General features: G+C 38.6%; 1 protein-coding gene across 1 annotated transcript in view; it reads left to right on the forward strand.

The window, feature by feature from the left end:
- Positions 1-243: 243 nt before the first annotated feature.
- LOC128991830 (transmembrane protein 132E) overlaps positions 244-23,871 on the forward strand; it is a 202,195-nt gene continuing 178,567 nt past the window's right edge. The window contains exon 1 of the mRNA XM_054415040.1: positions 244-435. Coding sequence (XP_054271015.1) covers positions 396-435 — 40 coding nt within the window. The 5' untranslated portion in view covers positions 244-395. The remainder of the gene's footprint in view (positions 436-23,871) is intronic.

Raw genomic sequence — 23,871 nt, forward strand, 5'->3', positions numbered from 1 at the left:
TGTGGGAAAATAAATGTGGTAGTGCAACTCCCACTGATTTAGCACAAGGTTTAACTCGTCGATGACGCGGTTTAGAATTATTTGAAACAAATTCGCACGTCGTTGCGTATAAATAGTCAAACACGATAAATTAGTCTAGAAACGAAATTGCACATGCGGTGACGGGCGGGACGAGTCAGGGTATATTTTCGTTGCGAGGTTGGCAGCGACAGACGACGGGTCAATAATCAGTGTTGCCGGCGCCGAGCGCTAGGTAGCGTGGTAGTAGTTGGGCGATGTGAGTGAATTCCGAATTGTGTCAGGTGTTGACCTAATGTGTCATTGATCTAATGATTGTTGTGTGTGTTATGGTGTTTTCAAACAAGGAGATGGATTTTCGACGACTCTAGGCTGCTATGGATGTGTGGATATTGCTAGCCATCACCTCAATTGCTGGTGAGTCGCTTTAGGTTATGGAATTGATTCTAGGTTATATGGCTAGATACCACCATCTGTTTTGCCCACCACTCAATTTTAGGGGATTTCAATGTTAATATTTTCCATCGCTGATGGGACAGTTTGTGCAGCTTATGTATTAGAATTTCAATCTATAATATTTTTTTAAAATAAAATTCTATGTTTTAATTTTTTTTTTTTAAATAACGATAACATTTTAAGCAAGTTTTTAAGTGAAAAAATGTTTTCTGTATATCGTGGTGCATTATCCCTATATTAAAATTAATTTGTCTTTAAGTTAACATACATTTAGGCCCATCATCCTTTAAATTTCCAAAATAACTGTTGTATTCATTCGATAGTTTATAGTAAAGTTGCAATCAATTAACCTACCGGTAGCTTAAATAAGCCTTGTTTTCACTAAAACCTTTATTATTGAAATAGACAGGAATTTGCCTGAAATTATTATTATCATCCGGTACTAACCCTGATATTAAAATAAATTGTATTTACTGAAATCAATAGGTATTTGAAACATAATCTTTTACCAAAATCGTATATCATCGTACTATGAAGTAAAAAAAAACATTTAATTATGTATACCTATCAATACAGAATATAATGTGTATTCGTCAATATAATACGTGTCTATCAAAAACAAAATAACACAGGGTAAATAATTACGAAACCCTTACCAACATAAATAATAACATAAATAGGAACTTATCGTACAACTTAATAAACATGTTAACTGTGTGAATTGCCGCCAGTATAAACCTAATAGCACACAAAAATGTCTGCGATTATTTTCTAAATGTTTTTAAAACGTTTTTTCGATAAAATGTGTGTCCATCATTAGTACAATACAGTAGGCACCTAATAAAATACCGTAGCCTACCTACTGTATTTTATTAACGATGGACATACTATTAGGTATTTCCCTTCAAAATATTTTTTTGGGGCCTTAAAAGTTCATCTTGAGGATGGAATAAATTTTTAATTTAACATTCATACTGTAATAATTAATGTATGATAAATTTATTGACAGTTCAACAAGCTAATATTTGCTTGGCTTACTTTCAATAACAAATAAAAAATATAACTTCATACATTTTTCGTTTATATTCCGCCAACGGGTTGCGAGAAATGTATATGTTATATGGGTAGAGTAAGTTATTAAACAAAACATATTTTTACCAGTAAAAAGTTATAAACGGATTAAAATGTTATCGAAGGAGATTTAAATCTATGTGAAAAAGTGATCAGTATTTCAATTACGTTGTGCCAGAGGCATGAGGTATATCTGCGCCGTGGTAGTTGCAGGGTAGGCAATATGGTTATCTGTGTCCAATTTGGCAACTCTCTTCATAGGTTTTTACTTGTATTTTTGCAGCTAAACTAATCAAGTTTGTTTAAAATATTAACAATAATGATTAAATTTTAAGTATAGCGTTATTTCAGTTTTTTGGTGGTTTTATTAAAAATATAGATGCTTGAAAATAATGTTTTTGTACGTTTTCTTGTAATAGTGCACTGGTGGTTGTGCAGCGTGCGTTCTTATTACGCGATTTGCTTTTAGTATACATAATGTGGTAGTGAAAATCAGTTTAATTTAACGAAAACCTTATTGGAAAATATACATAGGTTTTATTGACTAGGGTCTGTCAATATTTATCATGTCCCATGGAATGTACAGTCTCTAATTTACGTCTCACGTTGTATATATTATAAAATTCCTAAAAATAATACCAATACCTATGTATCCATTGTACTTCTTGTATTTATTTTATGTACGTGTATTCATATAGTTTTACAACTTAAATAAACCCGAACGCCTTAGATCAATTGTGATTAGGTGAAACGTCACCTATTTTCGAAACTGGCAAAATATTTGGTTCAAAATTGATACCATGTCGTGTTTGGAGCGACTCATCCAATTATAACGAGAGGTAGAAAAACAAAGACGCACAGAACGGATGTCCCGAATAAAACGAAAGCGGCTCCTCCAGGCTCCAGGTAGTAAATGAGCAGCTGTGATCTTTGGTGGAATTTTGATGCTGGGGAGGGGGGAATTGTTTGTCTAGGCTACATGGACCAGTAGTGCCTGCCTGTGTGCCGGCACGAATAAAAACATCCAAAATCAAATGTTTTGTCGAGAATAATCGAGCGCCACTTCCGCCCGCGGTTCCTGTTAAGCCATTATTTATTTAGCCCTCACTTCCGACAGTGAGCCAGCGGTGAAAATCACAACTTGTTTATTGCTCGATTTTACTCCGCTTCAATTGTGTTATTCAAGGGAGTTCAAATTTGTTCGGGGTTTCATGCCAAAAGCAGTTTTGATTCGAAAGCTCTATCTTTGGGGGTTTCCATTTATAAAAGTCATACTAATTTTATTGTATACGTATAAGGTCAACATAGTTTCATTTTGGCCATGAATGTTAAGGTACTTATGCTATAACCACAGACAATATAATACTCTAAAGGTTTACTCCATTGTCTGTGCTATAACAATCCTTACATTTTATGCATTAATCGTAATTAGATTATCAATTCGAGGTGCTTCTGTTTAGCTAAACAATACTCCGGTATCATACCTAACGTGAAAATTATTTAATAGATTTGCTAAAATAACGCAATCTATTAGGTCAATTAATCAGTTAATTCATTTACTACGATACAAATTATGTTAAAAAAATATACCGTAGAGAACAAAAATCAATCCATTGACTAGCCTATTTAATATACTATGGCATATATATATACGGTAGTCAGTGGGAAATTAAAAATTCAACACATTTTACTAGTACAGAAATAATATGAGAAAAAACTACACTATTGACAAATAACTCTAGGCCAATAACGCCAATAACAATGAATTTTACGTGTTTACTCAAATAACATAGGCAGTCATCAATGTTAGCCTTACCAGGGTGTAAAAATAAATAACACATAAACATTGACATTAGCAAATGCACGTTATTAAACGATGCGAAACTCATAAATACTTTATCATTTATCGAATATAGGGAGATTTCCATACCTTGTACAACCTACAACTCGTACTTTTACTAGAGTAGACGTGCCTCTCAGCTGTTGCAAATTTTCCACATGAATATCCCATTTTATAAAGAGCCAATCTCACTGTATGCTTGAGTAAAATCGTTGTACTATTGATACTTAGGCTACTATATTTCCATTACTTTTTTATCCTTGATACTTAGATGTGTCACACTAAAGACGCTAAAATATATTTTTTGTAAGAAACATTGTGGCTTGGTCAAAAGTAGCCGTAAAAAGAAGAAATTGACACGGTGGCTCAAATTCGACTATTTGACTTTAATTCTTATTTTGAAACCATCTACGTCATAGGGGTTGCACTCTAAGTACACTTCCATCAATAGTGGCTACATCTTTGGACATGGACAAGGTTTGCAAGTCTCCATAGTGTAGTGTGGCTGGGTGTTGCTTATGCAGGTCTGAGTCTTCGTATAAAGAAGTCTGAGGCTTTATCATACAAATCAGCTGATCTCTGTCGCCGTGTTGTAGGGGAGGAAGCACAATGTACACCTCGATGAATGGGGAACAACTTGTAAAGTCGTGGTTTGAAAAAAAATGTTATTCGCATTGATAAAATTATAACACTATACAAAATATTTGACTCTAAGTTTAGCATCACAGAGTGTGGGAACTGTTTCTGGCAGTTAGATTGTATCTGTAATACTTAAATGCTATGATAAGGAAAGAAAACAGGTCCATGACGTAGGGAATTGTGAATGAAATAGTAAAAGCTGGCATAGCAGAGTGGGGGAATGATTTTCCCCGAGCAAAGCTCGGTCCCCAGGTACTTGTTGTTGGTACTCGGTAGTATTATGGATAATCGGTAACTATTGATATTGACATCTATAGTTTTATTGACATTGGTAATTCAACACAAACCAGTGTTGTAGACGTATCTAATCTGCAATTAAATACAGGCAGTATTATTTCAATAGGTAGTGTTATTGATATTGATATTATGAGTGATTGATATTAGTAATGTCATTGATATCGGTACAGTAGTGTTATTGAGACTGGGAGTTTTACCAATATTTGCAATGTTAACTATGTCGGCTTGATAATACATGCTTTTTATTGGTGTAGGTAGTTTTAATGGCATGAGTAAGCTTGTGTTATTGACATGGTTAATGTTTTTGACATCGGTAGTTATTTATACATCGGCTGTGTTATTGTCATCGTTAATTTATAATATGGGTAGTGCAATTGACACGGACAGTGCGATTTACATTTATGAGTTATCGATTTGGAGTAACATTATAGATATCAGCAGTTTTCTTTTTCGCTAGTGTCATTTATGTCGACAGTGTTGTTAATATGGATGCATTGCACGACGTCCAAGTGCCACGACGTCCAATAATATTATTCAGTGTAACGACGTCCAAAATATAATTTTGAGCTGTTGCACGACGTCCAATATTAAATATTTGACTGTGGTTGCGCGACGTCCAAGTGCCACGACGTGCAAATGTACAGTAACTGCAAAAAATATAGTCTTTCTACAAGCATTGGACGTCATGGGATTGGTCGTCATGTAACAGTACACACTTTGTATTCTTTGAAAAAAAGTAGCAGTTGGACGACGTCCAAAGCCCTTGCTATGCCTGTTGCACGACGTCCAATAGTTCAGCGCTGTTGCACGACGTCCAAAGCCCTTGCTATGCCTGTTGCACGACGTCCAATAGTTCAGCGCTGTTGCACGACGTCCAAAGCGCATGCACACTGTGAGTACTGTTAAACAGTCTAACTAACCTAACCTAACCTAACCTATGTTAACCTAATCTAACCATACTCCGTATGCAGGAGCTTTGGACGTCATGCACCAACGCTGAGTTATTTAACGCCATGCAACAACGCTGTAAATATTTTTGTAAGGTTAACGATATATCAGTTTAATTGACACATGCATTTATCCAGTTCAATTGACACGGTTATTTATTATTATTACAAACTATCGGTTATATTATATCGAAGTGTCATCGATGTCAATTAGCCCTAATATAGATATCGATGGTTATCGATATCGACGTCAGTGATATCGCTAGTGGTATACACTCAGCACGGCTCCTACTGATTGGCCACAGCCACGAATAGCGTGACTTCCCTCCCTTATCCTTCCCTGGGGTTGGTAGTTTTGGTAGTTTCGGCGAATTCCCAGTTCGTGATAACACCAATGTTCCATTTCCAGGGTATCGTTTTGATTAAGCTATTCAGTAGCGCTTCATAGCGAAACCCGGCACATGTGAAACTCTACATACGCGTACGTGTTTCTATGAATAGCATTGGTAGTTTAACAATTTCTGTGTGTGTTTATTATCTCTTGTTTTTAAAATACATTTTCTGGCTTCAATATATAAGCCTCACGATAGGTTGCCATTTTAACACCTCTTAGATGTGTTATCAAACTCTAAACCCCGTAGTTATGGGTGATAGCGGTAAGTCTTGGAAGCATTTTGATATGAACAACTAAGATGAATAGCAACCTAAATTAAATTCATCTGTACACATCACGATAAATTCTTCATTAAGAAATATGACCCTAGAAGACTGTATGAATTTCGTATTATATGTTCCCAGTAAGCTATCGCACGTAAATTTTGTCCATAGCCTTTCACTAAATGTACAAAATAGGACGATCTAGGTGTAGGACGGGTAGTTTTATCGAATTGGCCAAGGTAGAGTACTTCTCAGATCTACAGAGTCAATCTAAAAGCTAGGCAAAATTCTCAAAACATTTTTATGAAGGTGAGGATGATATAGCTCCACTTAAGCGTCTACAGGATTTCCTGAGCGCTTCTAGAGCTCTGAACCTTCAATTAAATTAACATTATTATTTACCCAAAACCGTGGAACAGCTTTCGCACCGACCCCTGAATTTCATCAGCTCCTTCTGAGCAGTTCAGGAAAGACATTTGAGTCTAGGGGTAGGCCTGTCTGTTTTGTCAATACGATTTTATTTCCCTCCCTCCGAAATTTACGTATATTTTCTTTATTTGTATAAAAAAGTATACAAATCATGTGTTTTGTGTATAGAATAACAAACACACTCCTTTCATTTTACACATCACTATCAATGATCTAAATCATATCAGAAGTCATTGTTATAAAGAAGTGCTGATTGTATTTTATCCGGGTTTACATTTTTTGTGTAACTGAAAATTACTCGACTTATTTGTGACCAAAACTCCGACAGTGTTGTTTTTGTAAGGTGTAATCCTTATAAGAGGGTGGTTGTCGAACCAGAAGATAGGGAAGCGGTAACTCAGCTGGAATCCGTACAACATACAGTAGACAATACAATACAATACAGTAGTGTGGTGTAGTTCTACTGACGTCGTGTTTGACTGTATTACTTGATTGTCATGTTAAATACAAAGAGAGCGTTTCGATATAGTGGAACCAAATCCTCGTTATCAATGCTAAATGACTAAATAATTGATACTGTAGTGAGTAGTTGATCGCAATGCTAAATAAATTAGTGCCACGACATATTTTACAGTACTACGACCGTTTTTTAAACTAGCCTTTTGTCCAGTTCTTAGAATTATTGAAAGGATTCACTTAACATTGTTTTACTTAAAAACACGAGTAACGGACCAATGAGGTTAAAGAATTGAGGGAAAAGAAGTAAAATAGTAATGCTTCAAACTTCAAATAATCAGCTGTTTAAATAATTGACACTGCAGTGTTTGTAGTTATTAGATAGATGATCGCAATGCTGAATAATCGACGATCACGACGAATACTCGACATTAATTTTAAGTACTTAATAACAAGTGAAATTTTATTATTTTAATTTTTATCATTCCACTAAAGACTCTTGTATCAAATAAAACTATTTACAAACTACCAAAGTTCCTCCGGTTCTGTATTTAAACGCTGTACACAGCTTATTGTAAATATTGCTTTAAAATTAGAGAAAAACATTGATATCCAGTCCAGTAGGTCGTATCAGTACACAAAACACAAGCTTCGGTTTTTACAATGGGTTTCAAAGTGTACTTGTAGTATCAAAAGTGAACGTTCCCAAGTAACATTGTTTATTCACAGTTACAAGGGAAGTATCCAGTTGCGCCATTTCGCCATTAACCTTTGCCAAGTATGAAGGGTAGTTTATCAGTTGCTTGTTTCAGCACTTTTTCACACCCCCCTCCACCCCCCTCCCAAACCACACCCCATTATTTGCTGGATAGGGCCAACACGTAACTTTCAGTTTTCAGATCGTCAACTTTGGGCCGTTTGACTTTGAAGTGTAACTTTTTACTTCGAAGATACGTTAAAAGTTAGTAAGCAGCAAAGTACGTTTTTAAGTAGATGCGAAGTAAAAAGTTTAATTATTTTAAATTTAATCTGGTCGTTGTATATCATTTTTATAAATGACGAGGTACGATAATGAAGTTCTAAAACAAATCGTGTAATGCTACTACAAAACTACTTAATTATACAGTATCCAAAAGTCAATGATAATACTCATGTCTAAAACCATTGCGTTTTGATTGAATAAATAAATGAACCACATACTTTAGTAAATATTCTGTCTGCTTACAGTAAATCACCTTTGTGGCAGATAAAGTAAAAAGAACTGAAAAAAAAACAGCGGATGTAAATTATTTCCATTTCTATGGAAACCAGTAAAAAAAAATAATAATAATTCTCAGATGCTTTAATATAACAATTTGTAAATGAAAGCCAATGCATTTCATATTCTTCGACTGACTTCTCGGTGGTTCTAAATATTTTGTGAATAGGTAGCGTGGCGTACATAATATACCTTTCTCGTGGTATGGGCGTCAAAAAGTATTTGTACTCTTATCGTCTTTCGCGAAGTATTCAATTTTGGTCAGGTTTTCAGTGGTAATTTAGTGATTTACTGAAACTAACCTTACAAATAACTTCTATCCCCTGGTAAAGTCTTTTATTTTACACAAATAATTAATTTATGAAACTCTGTGCATTACAATTGTCAACAAATCTTAAGGAACAGTACTGAACATTACCAACAGCAGAACCCAGAGTCGGAGACTGTGTCGGATGTGGGCTTTGAGCGTAAATTGCAGCGACTTTCTGATGGGGTTAAGTGGCGGAGATTCGTAGAAAGACAGCTGCGAGTCTTGTACAAGGAGAGACAAAGGTTTAGTTGCCACGTCCTTGCTCCTTACCGTAAAAGTAGTCCAGTCTTGAAACAGCTGAAATTAATTTTTCGTCACACTGCAGCAAAAACAGATGTTTTCATTACACGCGTTGCGAGTATAAAGAAGCTATTTCTCCCTAGAAATTAGGGTAGAAATATCTCTCCCTAGAAGTTGGCAGTACCTTTCGGACATAGTTAACTTAGTTTAAGCAATCGGTTGTAAGGAGGATATTGGTTGTATCGATTGTTTTTAATCGTTATTTGTCGTATTGTTGTAGTTTTCGACTGTATTAAAATTTGATGCAGTTGCATCTAGATGCGTGGCACAGGGAAAGTTTTTTTTTTGCATTGAAGCCCAAGATATTCAATAAAACTATTAATGTAAACTGTTTGTTCTCAATAGCAAAATTAAAATCATTGTATACGTTGGGATGGGGAGTGCCATCGGAAGTGCTATTGACATCAGAAATGTTATTAATTTCGGGAGTCTTATTGTAATCGGGAGGGTTACTGTCACCGAGAGTGTTATTGTCACCGGGAGGGTTACTGTCACCGAGAGTGTTATTGTCACCGGGAGGGTTACTGTCACCGGGAGTGTTATTGTCATCGGGAGGGTTACTGTCACCGGGAGTGTTATTGTCACCGGGAGGGTTACTGTCACCGGGAGTGTTATTGTCACCGGGAGGGTTACTGTCACCGGGAGTGTTATTGTCATCGGGAGGGTTACTGTCACCGAGAGTGTTATTGTCACCGGGAGGGTTACTGTCACCGAGAGTGTTATTGTCACCGGGAGGGTTACTGTCAACGGGAGGGTTACTGTCACCGAGAGTGTTATTGTCACCGGGAGGGTTACTGTCACCGAGAGTGTTATTGTCACCGGGAGGGTTACTGTCACCGGGAGTGTTATTGTCATCGGGAGGGTTACTGTCACCGAGAGTGTTATTGTCACCGGGAGGGTTACTGTCACCGGGAGTGTTATTGTCACCGGGAGGGTTACTGTCACCGGGAGTGTTATTGTCATCGGGAGGGTTACTGTCACCGAGAGTGTTATTGTCACCGGGAGGGTTACTGTCACCGGGAGTGTTATTGTCATCGGGAGGGTTACTGTCACCGGGAGTGTTATTGTCACCGGGAGGGTTACTGTCACCGGGAGTGTTATTGTCACCGGGAGGGTTACTGTCACCGGGAGTGTTATTGTCATCGGGAGGGTTACTGTCACCAAGAGTGTTATTGTCATCGGGAGTGTTATTGTCACCGGGAGGGTTACTGTCACCGGGAGGGTTACTGTCACCGAGAGTGTTATTGTCACCGGGAGGGTTACTGTCACCGAGAGTGTTATTGTCACCGGGAGGGTTACTGTCACCGAGAGTGTTATTGTCACCGGGAGGGTTACTGTCAACGGGAGGGTTACTGTCACCGAGAGTGTTATTGTCACCGGGAGGGTTACTGTCACCGAGAGTGTTATTGTCACCGGGAGGGTTACTGTCACCGAGAGTGTTATTGTCACCGGGAGGGTTACTGTCACCGAGAGTGTTATTGTCATCGGGAGTGTTATTGTCACCGAGAGTGTTATTGTCACCGGGAGGGTTACTGTCACCGAGAGTGTTATTGTCACCGGGAGGGTTACTGTCAACGGGAGGGTTACTGTCACCGAGAGTGTTATTGTCACCGGGAGGGTTACTGTCACCGGGAGTGTTATTGTCACCGGGAGGGTTATTGTCACCGGGAGGGTTACTGTCAACGGGAGGGTTACTGTCACCGAGAGTGTTATTGTCACCGGGAGGGTTACTGTCACCGAGAGTGTTATTGTCACCGGGAGGGTTACTGTCAACGGGAGGGTTACTGTCACCGAGAGTGTTATTGTCACCGGGAGGGTTACTGTCACCGAGAGTGTTATTGTCACCGGGAGGGTTACTGTCACCGAGAGTGTTATTGTCACCGGGAGGGTTACTGTCACCGAGAGTGTTATTGTCATCGGGAGTGTTATTGTCACCGAGAGTGTTATTGTCACCGGGAGGGTTACTGTCACCGAGAGTGTTATTGTCACCGGGAGGGTTACTGTCAACGGGAGGGTTACTGTCACCGAGAGTGTTATTGTCACCGGGAGGGTTACTGTCACCGGGAGTGTTATTGTCACCGGGAGGGTTACTGTCACCGGGAGTGTTATTGTCATCGGGAGGGTTACTGTCACCAAGAGTGTTATTGTCATCGGGAGTGTTATTGTCACCGGGAGGGTTACTGTCACCGAGAGTGTTATTGTCACCGGGAGGGTTACTGTCACCGGGAGGGTTACTGTCACCGAGAGTGTTATTGTCACCGGGAGGGTTACTGTCACCGGGAGTGTTATTGTCACCGGGAGGGTTACTGTCACCGGGAGGGTTACTGTCACCGAGAGTGTTATTGTCACCGGGAGTGTTATTGTCACCGGGAGGGTTACTGTCACCGGGAGTGTTATTGTCACCGGGAGGGTTACTGTCACCGGGAGGGTTACTGTCACCGAGAGTGTTATTGTCACCGGGAGGGTTACTGTCACCGGGAGTGTTATTGTCACCGGGAGGGTTACTGTCACCGGGAGGGTTACTGTCACCGGGAGGGTTACTGTCACCGAGAGTGTTATTGTCACCGGGAGGGTTACTGTCACCGAGAGTGTTATTGTCATCGGGAGGGTTACTGTCACCGAGAGGGTTATTGTCACCGAGAGTGTTATTGTCACCGAGAGTGTTATTGTCATCGGGAGGGTTACTGTCACCGAGAGTGTTATTGTCACCGAGAGTGTTATTGTCACCGGGAGGGTTACTGTCACCGAGAGTGTTATTGTCACCGGGAGGGTTACTGTCACCGAGAGTGTTATTGTCACCGGGAGGGTTACTGTCACCGGGAGGGTTACTGTCACCGAGAGTGTTATTGTCACCGGGAGGGTTACTGTCACCGAGAGTGTTATTGTCACCGGGAGGGTTACTGTCACCGAGAGTGTTATTGTCACCGGGAGGGTTACTGTCACCGAGAGGGTTATTGTCACCGAGAGTGTTATTGTCACCGGGAGGGTTACTGTCACCGGGAGTGTTATTGTCACCGGGAGTGTTATTGTCACCGGGAGTGTTATTGTCACCGGGAGTGTTATTGTCACCGGGAGGGTTACTGTCACCGGGAGGGTTACTGTCACCGGGAGGGTTACTGTCACCGAGAGTGTTATTGTCACCGGGAGGGTTACTGTCACTGGGAGGGTTACTGTCACCGAGAGTGTTATTGTCACCGGGAGTGTTATTGTCACCGGGAGGGTTACTGTCACCGGGAGGGTTACTGTCACCGGGAGGGTTACTGTCACCGAGAGTGTTATTGTCACCGGGAGGGTTACTGTCACCGGGAGTGTTATTGTCACCGGGAGGGTTACTGTCACCGAGAGTGTTACTGTCACCGGGAGGGTTACTGTCACCGGGAGGGTTACTGTCACCGGGAGTGTTATTGTCACCGGGAGTGTTATTGTAATCGGGAGTGTTACTGTCACCGGGAGTGTTACTGTCACCGGGAGTGTTATTGTAACCGGGAGTGTTATTGTCACCGGGAGTGTTATTGTCACCGGGAGTGTTACTGTCACCGGGAGTGTTATTGTCACCGGGAGTGTTATTGTAACCGGGAGTGTTATTGTCACCGGGAGTGTTATTGTCACCGGGAGTGTTATTGTCACCGGGAGTGTTATTGTCACCGGGAGTGTTATTGTAACCGGGAGTGTTACTGTCACCGGGAGTGTTATTGTCACCGGGAGTGTTATTGTAACCGGGAGTGTTACTGTCACCGGGAGTGTTATTGTCACCGGGAGTGTTATTGTAACCGGGAGTGTTATTGTCACCGGGAGTGTTACTGTCACCGGGAGTGTTACTGTCACCGGGAGTGTTATTGTAACCGGGAGTGTTATTGTCACCGGGAGTGTTATTGTCACCGGGAGTGTTATTGTCACCGGGAGTGTTATTGTCACCGGGAGTGTTACTGTCACCGGGAGGGTTACTGTCACCGAGAGTGTTACTGTCACCGGGAGGGTTACTGTCACCGGGAGGGTTACTGTCACCGGGAGTGTTATTGTCACCGGGAGTGTTATTGTAATCGGGAGTGTTACTGTCACCGGGAGTGTTACTGTCACCGGGAGTGTTATTGTCACCGGGAGTGTTATTGTCACCGGGATGGTTACTGTCACCGGGAGTGTTATTGTAATCGGGAGTGTTACTGTCACCGGGAGTGTTATTGTAATCGGGAGTGTTACTGTCACATGGAGTGTTATTGTAATCGGGAGTGTTATTGTAATCGAGAGTGTTATTGTCACCGGGAGGGTTACTGTCACCGGGAGTGTTATTGTAATCGGGAGTGTTATTGTAATCGGGAGTGTTATTGTCACCGGTAGTGTTATTGTAATCGGGAGTGTTACTGTCACCGGGAGTGTTATTGTCATCGGGAGGGTTACTGTCACCAAGAGTGTTATTGTCATCGGGAGTGTTATTGTCACCGGGAGGGTTACTGTCACCGAGAGTGTTATTGTCATCGGTAGTGTTATTGTAACGGGAGGGTTATTGTCACCGAGAGTGTTATTGTCACCGGGAGGGTTATTGTCACCGGTAGTGTTATTGTCACCGGGAGGGTTATTGTCACCAAGAGTGTTATTGTCATCGGTAGTGTTATTGTCACCGGGAGGGTTATTGTCACCGGTAGTGTTATTGCCACCGGAAGTGTTATTGGCAACGGAAGTGTTATTGGCAACGGAAATGTTATTGGCAATGTGAATGCTATTGGCAACGGGAGTGTTACCGATATGCGGAGTGTTATTGACATCGGAAATGCTATTGACATGGGAAATGTTTTTTTTCCATTGGTAGTGTTATTTACATTGGCAGTGTTATTGAAAACGAGAGTGTTTATTGACAGTGGCAGTGCTATTTGTATTAACAATGCTATTGCCATAGGGAATGTTACCGACATAGGTTATTGGCTCTGAGAGTTATTTTCTATTTCGGGTGTGTTATTGAGATCAAGATTTTTTTGAGATCGGTAGTGTTACTGCCACTTAAGGGATGTATACCAGAAAAGGGATTTTGTAGGATCGCAACGTGGAAGAGTGTTGAGATCGGTGGCGTTGTGAGGGAGGCTCTACGCCGGCCTCTGGTTCTATTCTATGCTAATCAGTCTCCGACTCACAACACAACACCGCCCGACCTGGACCACCAGACTCTGTGTGTTGAGTGTACAAGTAGCGTGAGATATTCGGTTTGTTACTAAAATGTTTTGAAAATGTTTCACCTTACTTACAAGGACAATCGTCAATCATCCTACAAATGTTGCTTTCCTCTAGCCTCCTGAATCTGTGGGATTGTCCAAATAGGTGTACGTACATAAATAATAAATATACAGTGCTATCATTCGCTTGAGATGTAAAACAGCATCCATTTTTGGCTATAAATAGAAAATTAAGTTGGCTGTTCTCATATTGTTCCGTTGTAGTTTCTAACTACCCTTGCTATAACAAGTCCTTGAACAGTTATATTGTAATTCAATAAATAGAAATACGTCTAATCAAGGAGCTATTTATTTTCTATCAGTCAATAGAGCACCTTATGGTCAAACAGAAACTTATCTAGTACCGTGACAAAGTTTCCTGATTTTCTGAATCGTGATATACAACAACTTGGATCGGATCGGAAATAGTAGTTTACGCAACGATTGCGTTAAGTGAGTCTTTACGACACGAGCAGAAAATTTAAGGCACGAGCCTTGGCGAATGCCTTAAAAACTTCTACGAGTGTCGTAAAGACTATTAACGCGAGTTGCGTACACTACTTTACCTACGACCGTTTTTTAATTACTATCAATCTGGATTTAATTACTAACAATCACTAATAATAACTTTTTAGAGAGGTTATGTTTTCGTGTATTGTCATTGCCACTGAAAGTGATGCAACGACTTGTTGTATAATCAGCTGATTTCCTGTAATTACGTGTTTGTTAAACTTCGTTAAATATTACATTGCTAGCAGCATTCTTACCATAAATAATATTGTATCAGGTACAATTCGGCAAATATTTCATTTATTTTTGGACTTCCACCAACTTAATTAAGAATACGCGAGTATCAACATGAACAAGTCGGATCAACAATTAAATTGGTCAACTGATCAGCTGATCAGCTGATTAGTTGACGTTCGAAGCATTACAATTTTAATTCTTTTCTCTCAATACTTGAACCTCATTGGTCCGTTACCTGTGTGGATATGAGAAAACTATGCGGATATGAAATGAAACTATGCGGATATGAAAGTAAACAGCTGTAAAGTGAAACTTTTCAATTCTAAGAACTGGACTGAAATGGCTACTTTAAAAAACGGTCGTAGGTAAGATTTATTTTCATACCATAAGGACAGCGTATATTTTATTTTTATTATTTTTATGTTCAGCCTTTTTTGACTTGTTACAAACATGTTGCTAAGTCCGTAAGATCGGCGGTGGTTGGCAAAGTTGTCTAATTCACGACCAACAATGTTGTCGGTGTATATTCTACAGACCTTAATCTTCGATCAGTTCTTGCTCTACCTCACCGACACAAACTTAGAATTCGTTGACTTCCTAGATCGTCAAAGGAAAGCTAGTCAGATACAAAATTGTGAAGGAAAAGAATCGACACACTTCAGTAAGTAATTTTAAAGCCATACGTAGATGAGTGCGTTTAAGGTGAATTCTTTGTGTTATAAGCAATAACACGCATGATATTACAATAGCCGTGTTTTTCAAGCGCCATTTAGCGAGCATTGTTCATTCAGTCTTCAATGGCTCACATAATCTCTGCGTTTCGTCTTCTGCGTTTTATGACGCTATTACAGGCTTCGGTATAAACACATCCAAACTTTATGAGTCCCATTCTTATAAAGTTTTACAATACTCTTTTATTATGGTCCCGTTAATTTTGTTATGTAATCTCAGATATTCAGTGGAAAAGTCAACCATTTTAGCCTCTGGATTGCTTATATAAAACTGATATGATGAGATCGTACATTAGAAATCCTAATATTGTCGATCCAATGAAATCGATTTTTAAACCAAAAGGTTCATCATCAGTCGGCATCTTAGTGTTTCAAAAGTTGTGTCCACCCAAAAAGTTCAAAATTTATGGGGGTTTCGTAGAAAATAGAATAACACTGAATACTTTTCAATGAACATGAATTTGGCATATAAATAAGGAACAAAATCATGGTTTTAGAATATGGCTTGATCTCACTTTCACTTGGAAATACGTAAGTTGCTGGCAACTTGACAGGAAAAAATGATAAAAACTTTCATGATTACTTTTCATATAACATTTTGAAATAGGCCAAATACTGCTTTTGTTTTAGTCTCACTACCTGATTACGAACTGAAATAGTTTTTTTACCCATGGATTGAGAGGAACTTAGAAAGTTTTGGAAACCAGTGTTTTTTTTACGGAATCAATGAATATTTATATTTGACAATACTACATGCATTTTCACGCATTCTTTGTATAAACGTGATACAGAGGCTAATAGTTTTACGAATAATTTACTATGCTATTTTACCACAATTACAAACTCTAAACAAATCTATTAATCTACAAACTATACATTTATTTTTTGTATTTATGTTCATGTAAAACCACGATGAAGAGACTCGTGATTAAAGCTTTAAACTAAACCCTTTTCACTAATGTATAACAAAAGCGCAAATTATTTTACTATAGCATTTCAAATACAAATTAATAACTCATTTTCTTAACTGTATCTTGTGAAAAACTAAATCAATATCACAATTTATTCGTTAACAAGCTAATTATCTAAAATAAACTAACTGTTTTAGTTCAAACGTCATTTACCATAAGTGGGTTATTCGATATATTTAGAACACAATGAAGAGAACCTGTGAGCTGAATTCTATTTACCCATGTAACTTGGCGTTTTCCGCCAGCCACACTATAGCATGACATGGACATGTATGTGAAACCAGATCCTCACTTGAAATGTCTTGTCACTTGCAATGGTTGTGGCGTGATGGGCAACAAATTCAAGCTACGTGAATAAATGTGTAAAACACCCGGGCTATTTATGACTGCGGGTGAATATCCATTTTTCACGAATACTTGGGTGTATTATATTCGGCTATACGTTCCATTAGTGTTGGTATTATGTATTTGCATTTGAATTCAGTACTTAATTAGAAAATTAACACCTGGATGCAAATCAGACCTTTTTTACTGAATAATGATATTTTAGTTCGTTAAATGTATAGGTCTACAGTAGGCTAACGTAACCATATACCAGGTATCCGGACATGTTAATGTATAAGGGTTTAAGGAATACCTTTTTTTTACAAAAAAAAAAACTATTTGTACGGTCGGAACATCAAAAGGCCACCACATTGTAACAGTTTTGAGTCTTGAGTGCAAAGTGAGTAATAATTTTGACGGTATTGGTCCAGACATTTTCGAATTGGAAATTTATATTTACAGATATAGAGATGTGAAATATCTTAATGGGTTTAACTGAGATTTAAGATTTACTAAAAAATAATTTTGGTAGCTATGAGTGGTGGTTGGGTTTGATCCCACGAAAAGCTATAAGCTTTTTGATGGTTAAACTGGACCCAGCCGACCTTGATCGTTGGGCTTTTAATAAATGGACTCGTCCAAAGAAACAGCTGGCCTTAGTCAGTAACAAAGCTACACAATGTATCTTACTCCATTCTACACTCTCCACTTCGGCTTAAAATACACTACGTTGGATCGCTGTTTCTATAATACGGTATATGATTTTGTGCCATGATGCAATACATGATGCATTTATGTAATGATTTGGAAATTACAATTAGCGTATTTTTAATTTTGATGAGAGGTTATTCTTCAAAAATTAGGTGAAACTCTTAGTGATACTTTGAAAACAATTATGTGTGAGGAAACAATTTTTTGGGTTGTCGTAAAAAAAACATTAAACTTAAAAAATAATCGTCATTCTCTCTTAGAAGAGGTGTAAGAATCATTAGACGAAATAATTATCCTCTTAACCTAGAAATGCAATATATTTCTAAACTATTACATTTGTTCTCCGCTATAACAATTTAAGAATAAACCAGTGTGATTTGCTATAAAAATAAGGATATAACAGTCCACATCAGCGCACTCAAGCGTCACCAATATGAAACACATTAATACCAGCTTTAGATTTTAAAGGATGAGAAGTCTTAACAAACATCAACTTGTTCATTTACTTACGTGTGTTTCTTTCCAACGTTACGTCTAGACAACGATTCACAAGATTTCCACAAATACTGGGTGAAGTAGATTAGAGAGGGGTCTGATTCTGAAGACGTCTAATGTTGGGGTAAGACGATGGTTGCTAGGAGACGAGGCTAGATTTTGTACATTGCGGTCGTCGTACGTGGAAATTGTCACATTCTGATCAGTTCATTTTACTTAAACAAAGAAAAGTAATGCGTATTTCAAGCTGAATGAGTGAAGAATAGGTGTTTACGCTGGATTTATTGTGTAGACATAACTATATGTTTCTTTAGTCGGAACCATTTAAAAGCCTAATGATCAAGGGTGGCGTGTCCAGTTTTTAACTACATATTTCCCCAGGGTATAATCGGTGATCTGACATATTTAGAAATTGTTTAATCATATTTATAAGTAACAATCCTACAATAATAGTTCAGGGTGTCCACGTTCGGTAAAGGGATAGTCATGGAAAGTCATGTAAATATTCAAAAGGTCATGGAAAGTCATGGAAATGATGGATGGATTTGAGGACCTTTCAATGCTTTAGTCGGCCGTAACCCCGACTATTGTAGAATTTTTCAGGATTTTTCACAAATGTACGACAATATAATTTTTACAGTTGTATAGTTTATGAGTTTTGAGTCAGTATTTTCTGTGTATTAACTTGTCTAGGCAGTATTATTCGTGTGTGTATATTATATATTTTTCGAGTAAAGTTCATGAGTCATGGAAATCAATGGTAAATAGTCATTGAAAGTCATGGAAATTAATGACAAATTTTCTGTGGACACCTTGTAATTAGAAAATAGACGAATGGATGATTTTTCCTGGGTTAACAGGTGTGAACTAATCACTAAGCGAATACTGGATAGCATTTTTTGAAGCTGTCTTTCGGCGTTTACCTAACAATTTGTTATCAACTAAGACAGGCAGAGAAAATTGCATACAAAATGGATGAAAAATTCTAGGCTCATATTATAGCATTCCAACCTAACGTTATAGACAATTATCTAGTGTGTGATGAGCCTTTCTGATGTTCAAAATGGTCCTCAGTATGCTCTCAGACCTGCTACCTGATGTCGCTTTTGATGTATGATCCTCATTAGATCGTAGACTCGTAAGATATTATTCTCATTGTGTTTTATAGCAAAAATGCCAAAAAGCGATTTTACGAAATTATAAAACAGGACGATAAACTCATTCATCCCCATTCAATGATGAGAGAACAAATTAAAATTAAAAGCTACATTGATCAACGATTATTTTTACAAACGTTATATACTATGCACAATACTTATAGAAATCATTGACCCAGGGAAAGGGGTTGAGGGTGGGACAGACCGGCAAGAGACAGTAATAAACCACCCTTACACGGGCTGAACCCTTCCTTATTTACATCGCTATTTCGGGGTTAACGGTTCGACAAGTGAAACACGGAAAGGGAATTAGCGGATGTATTTTTTATTTCTGTAAAAAAGTTTTGTTTGTAAAATAGGTTTAAAGATTCGTTGTAGATGAGTTTTTCCGTTGTTACACGTTTTGGTGCACCGTGTATATAATTATCATTCAATGAAAGAAATGATCAAATTATTGTTGAAACGATTACTCCGTGACAAGATTGAATACAATTTAGCACAAACTCTGTATGTTGTATATTCAAACAAAGGTAGGCCTACTTGCTTATAAACTATAAAATTCTTTTGTGTGTTTCCCCCTGCATTGTATAAGTTGCCAATCCGATCGCCGCGAAAACTTTCAAAATTGTTCTAATTCTGTGGTATCCTTATAATTAATCAAAATAAAATCCATCGCAATGCCAAAGCAAACAATTTCTTCTAAACCTTAGTCCATTGTAAAACACGAATAAGGATGGTAAAATTGATAAACGTCTTAGTTTGGAACGATGCTGTTTGATTTTTTTCAAAACCCGTCGAACATATGGCGAACCCGTTTAATCGTAGAAAAAGGAATCTACTCATTACAAGGAACGGTGAGTCGGAAAGTAGTAAAAAGAGTAGAAACCAGTTCATGGATCTGAGAGGCGCTCTCGCCGTTGCTTCTGTGCAGCTTGCAACTATAAATTAAACGATTAGTGTCTACTCCTTTTATCTATGGTTGCAACGGAGTTATGACGGAAAATAAATAAAATATCCTCAACAGTGGGAACCACTTACTATCACGGATCATAGAAACCTACACTGTTTATGATGGAATGGCCTCTAGATCGTCTGAATAAACTAATACAGTATCGGTTTAAATTACCTGTTTTCTGTCAAAACGATCAATTTAATAGTATGATGACTACAGCTGTTTCATGCTTCCCAAATAGCACATCTTCAGGTCCAGAATGTCTGGAATGTTATGTAGACATTCTGGACCTGAAGATGTGCTATTTGGGAAGCATGAAACAGCTGTAGTCACCATACTACTAAACTGATCGTTTTGACAGAAAACAGGTAATTTAAACCTATATTAGTCTACACTCTTTAACCAGTGTTATCAACAATAACATTAACCAATGTTGTGAACTCCGGTTATGAGGCTACCTTCGACGCAACAGCTTAAAGAACCTTTATCTCATATAAACACACTTAATAACCCATTACACTTTCGGTTCCAAAAACATTGAACACCAAACAGTTCCAGTTGCACGTGTTTCTTCACGATGTGAGTTTTTGTCATTTCCTCCCACTCGGTGGTCTGAAGATCAAACCTGTAGTGATGTTCAATAGCAGCTGGGTAAACGGCGTGTAATGGGGAGACACGGCTAGTTTGATTCTGAGGCCGGGGACGGGAATAACTCTGTAAACAAATGCACCTTCAGTCTTCATGCGTCCTGAACCTGTGACTGTCACTGAACATAGGAGTTCATAGTAAAAATACTGGCTGTATCACTTTTGTTCCGCGGTTGAAGGCTGATTTCTTCACATCACTTTTGTTCCGGGGGTCAGAAGGTATATTTTGGGACCAACCAAAACATCGTTTTTGTTCCGCGGACATCTCTCTTGTTCCGTGAGCGAGGCTGTACTCTACCTCCCTCAATTCCTCGATTTCGTGCTCCTCCTTTCTTTCATGCGGGCTTTAAAACTCGTTAAACTATCATTTTCCCCTTTAACAAAATATTAATAATTTAAATAGTTTAACTTAACCAAACATATGAAAGAAAGAATTTGGAGGAGAGCGAAAGAGAGGATTTGGGGGAGGGAGAGTGCAGCCTCCTCTCTCACGGAGCAAGAGAGATGCGGAACAAAAGTAATATTTTGGCTGGTCCCGAAATCTCTGCTGACCCCCGGAACAAAAGTAATGTGAAGAAATTAGCCTTCAACCGCGGAAAAAAGCGACACACACAAAATACATTCGAACTTCAACTGGACAACAACTGCTCAAGTCATAACGTTTTGGAATAAAAATGAATGAATTGAACCACCGAGAGAGAGCGCGCACTTAAGGGAACGAAGAAGTAGTTTACAGTGATTTTATTGGCTGTTGGGTAACATTGCTTCGACTGTTCGTTGATTTATTTCCTACAACATTATAGCGCGAGTCGCTTGTTTCAAGGTGAAGATGATCGAACGGATAGTGTAGGATGTGTAGGTCATTTTTCTACTTTCTAAGACCAGCCGACTCTCAAACCATCGAATTAGGATCGTTCATCAAGAGCAGCTGATTTCGGTGGACGCTAATTTGACAACTTTTCCCTACGTTCCCTAATTTTTAAGCTTGTGATAGACGTTTTCGAAACTGGACAAAAGGGCTGGCGCTAATTTAGCGTTAGGTTGGGTAAGGAAACTATATTCCGGTATTAGAACCCTATTCTGCTAGCAACCCTCCATAAATATATGGCTTTAATTGTATGAAGCACGTGCGTAAGGAATAGAAGACCATTTTGTAACCATTTCTCGAAATTAATGCTGTCCAATGCTGTACCGATAATTTAAGTTTTTAGCCCTGAAAGAGCATTAACCTTTCTTCTTATCAAACCGGTGACATTTTTTAACAACCCGCCTAAACCACTGCCTACTTCTCCTGATTTTCAAACTATTTTATAACACCAGCGACCAGTTGTTGGCTGCCGGAGTGTAGGTTTAGTTCCCAATGTTCCTAGAAGCACCGCCTCTCTAACCAGCAGGTGTTTCATTGTTTGGTGACGAGTCCATGGGACGCCACTGACCAGTCCATTCCAGCAGTCCTTCCGTCCTTTGTTGGTTCACATTCCACCGTTCCTATTTCCATTTTGTTTTATAAACTCGTCAGCAATCGAATCAGCTGTACAGTTACGTAGATCACAAGTTGAGAAAATACTTTGCGGATGAAAGGAAACTTAGTTTCAATATTTCAAATACAAAACCAATCACCTTCAAAACAAGCTTTTCAATTTTTTTCTGGCGTTTGCCGTTTTTGAGAAAGGGTTAATTTACAAAAGTTACAACAAAAACCTTTTGGGTAGAGTAAAAATTCTGAAACTACACAAATTAATTCATTATATATGTGTCTATATTGTATTAAAGTTTGACAAAGTTCTGACGTTTAGTTTACATTGTGCGAATTTTTAAAGTCATAAGATGGTTTTTGATACTCTAAACACAGGGAGTTTTCACCTTCCGACTGTCATTAAAAATTTCCTAAACGAGCTAAAGAATTTTTGTTTTCGCAGGAATACGTAGAATAAAACAACGAAAATGTATATATACTACGTGTTTTGTTTACTAAGTTAGTTTGGTTACTTTTCTGTAGAGCTCCAAACGCGGTTGTCTAAACTTTTTCCCCCGACCAATAACGTATATGAGAAAAATGTCGCTGCGTGGTTTGGGGCTTCCTTCAGCAGATACACCAATTAGACATCAAAATATCAAAACGAAATATCTCTAGGTGAGGAGAACATTTAAAACAAAATGAGCCCCCTGCTTTCAAAGAAACGTTTGATAATGTTATGTTTTTATTTAGAACCTTTATAGCAATGTTTGGCTAACACCATAAAACGAACCGAGTCTCCTCAGACTATTGTAAGTATACTCGTATTGTTAACGGAAAATTTGACTTTTCACCAACACTTTTACATTGAGATCACCTTCACAATGTAGTTTATCTTCATCACAAATGTTATTTGATGCAATGTAAAGTCTAAGTTAACAGCAGGTGCACTACTGCACTTGTGATTCAGTGGCGTTCACTCAGTCCACATTCCGCTGTTCCGATGTTTATTCAGTCCGTGTTCGTTGTTCCTCTGACCGGTTTCCGAAGCCTGTTGTTATTTCATTAGCCACTCGCTCAATCTGATCCCTCGTCAAAAGTTGCCCAACTTCCGATTGCCGCCCTTTCGCGGTAAATATCAGGTGTAATAAGTTATGCTAGAGTTTCGTAACACTCATAAAACCTTTTACGTTACACTGTGGCTTGATGAATTTTGTAGTATTGTCAAATTTAATTTTTATCACTTGAGTAGACATATGCATATAAAAAAATATATGCTTTATTTATATTTGAATTTAATATGTAGTCGCCGTAGTAGACAGACATCCCATCTACGTATATGGGCCAGCTGTAATCTAAATGTATTGAGCAATATGTAGGCCTACACTAGTGTATTAATAAAAGGACATAACTGACATAAAAGGACGAATTACCGACGGAGAACCGTGATGTAAATTACTGTTTTCTTCCCCTTTTTATTCAAAAACTGCCGAAAACCACCACCTAGGGATAAAATGTCTCTCTACCTAAACGCTGTTCGTATTTCATCTCAAAACCAGGTGACAAGATTCATACACACAATGTACAAAACTATCGATTTTTCAATCAATTAGTGTTAGGGATGGTTCCTATAACGGTAAAATATAATGAACTCCTTCACTCATATTTGGGTTAAAATACGCTTATAGTGGCGTCCCCATCTTAAATAATTGATTGATTGATTAAACAAATAGTTTATTACACTGACTCAGATGTATTTTCAACCTTCAGTTATTATTTCCTGAATTCAGCTATAGGCCTA

Source organism: Macrosteles quadrilineatus, unplaced genomic scaffold (assembly GCF_028750875.1).
Source record: "Macrosteles quadrilineatus isolate MER2022 unplaced genomic scaffold, UCM_ALF_1.0 Scaffold_1__1_contigs__length_201487025, whole genome shotgun sequence".
Lineage (NCBI taxonomy): Eukaryota > Metazoa > Arthropoda > Insecta > Hemiptera > Cicadellidae > Macrosteles > Macrosteles quadrilineatus.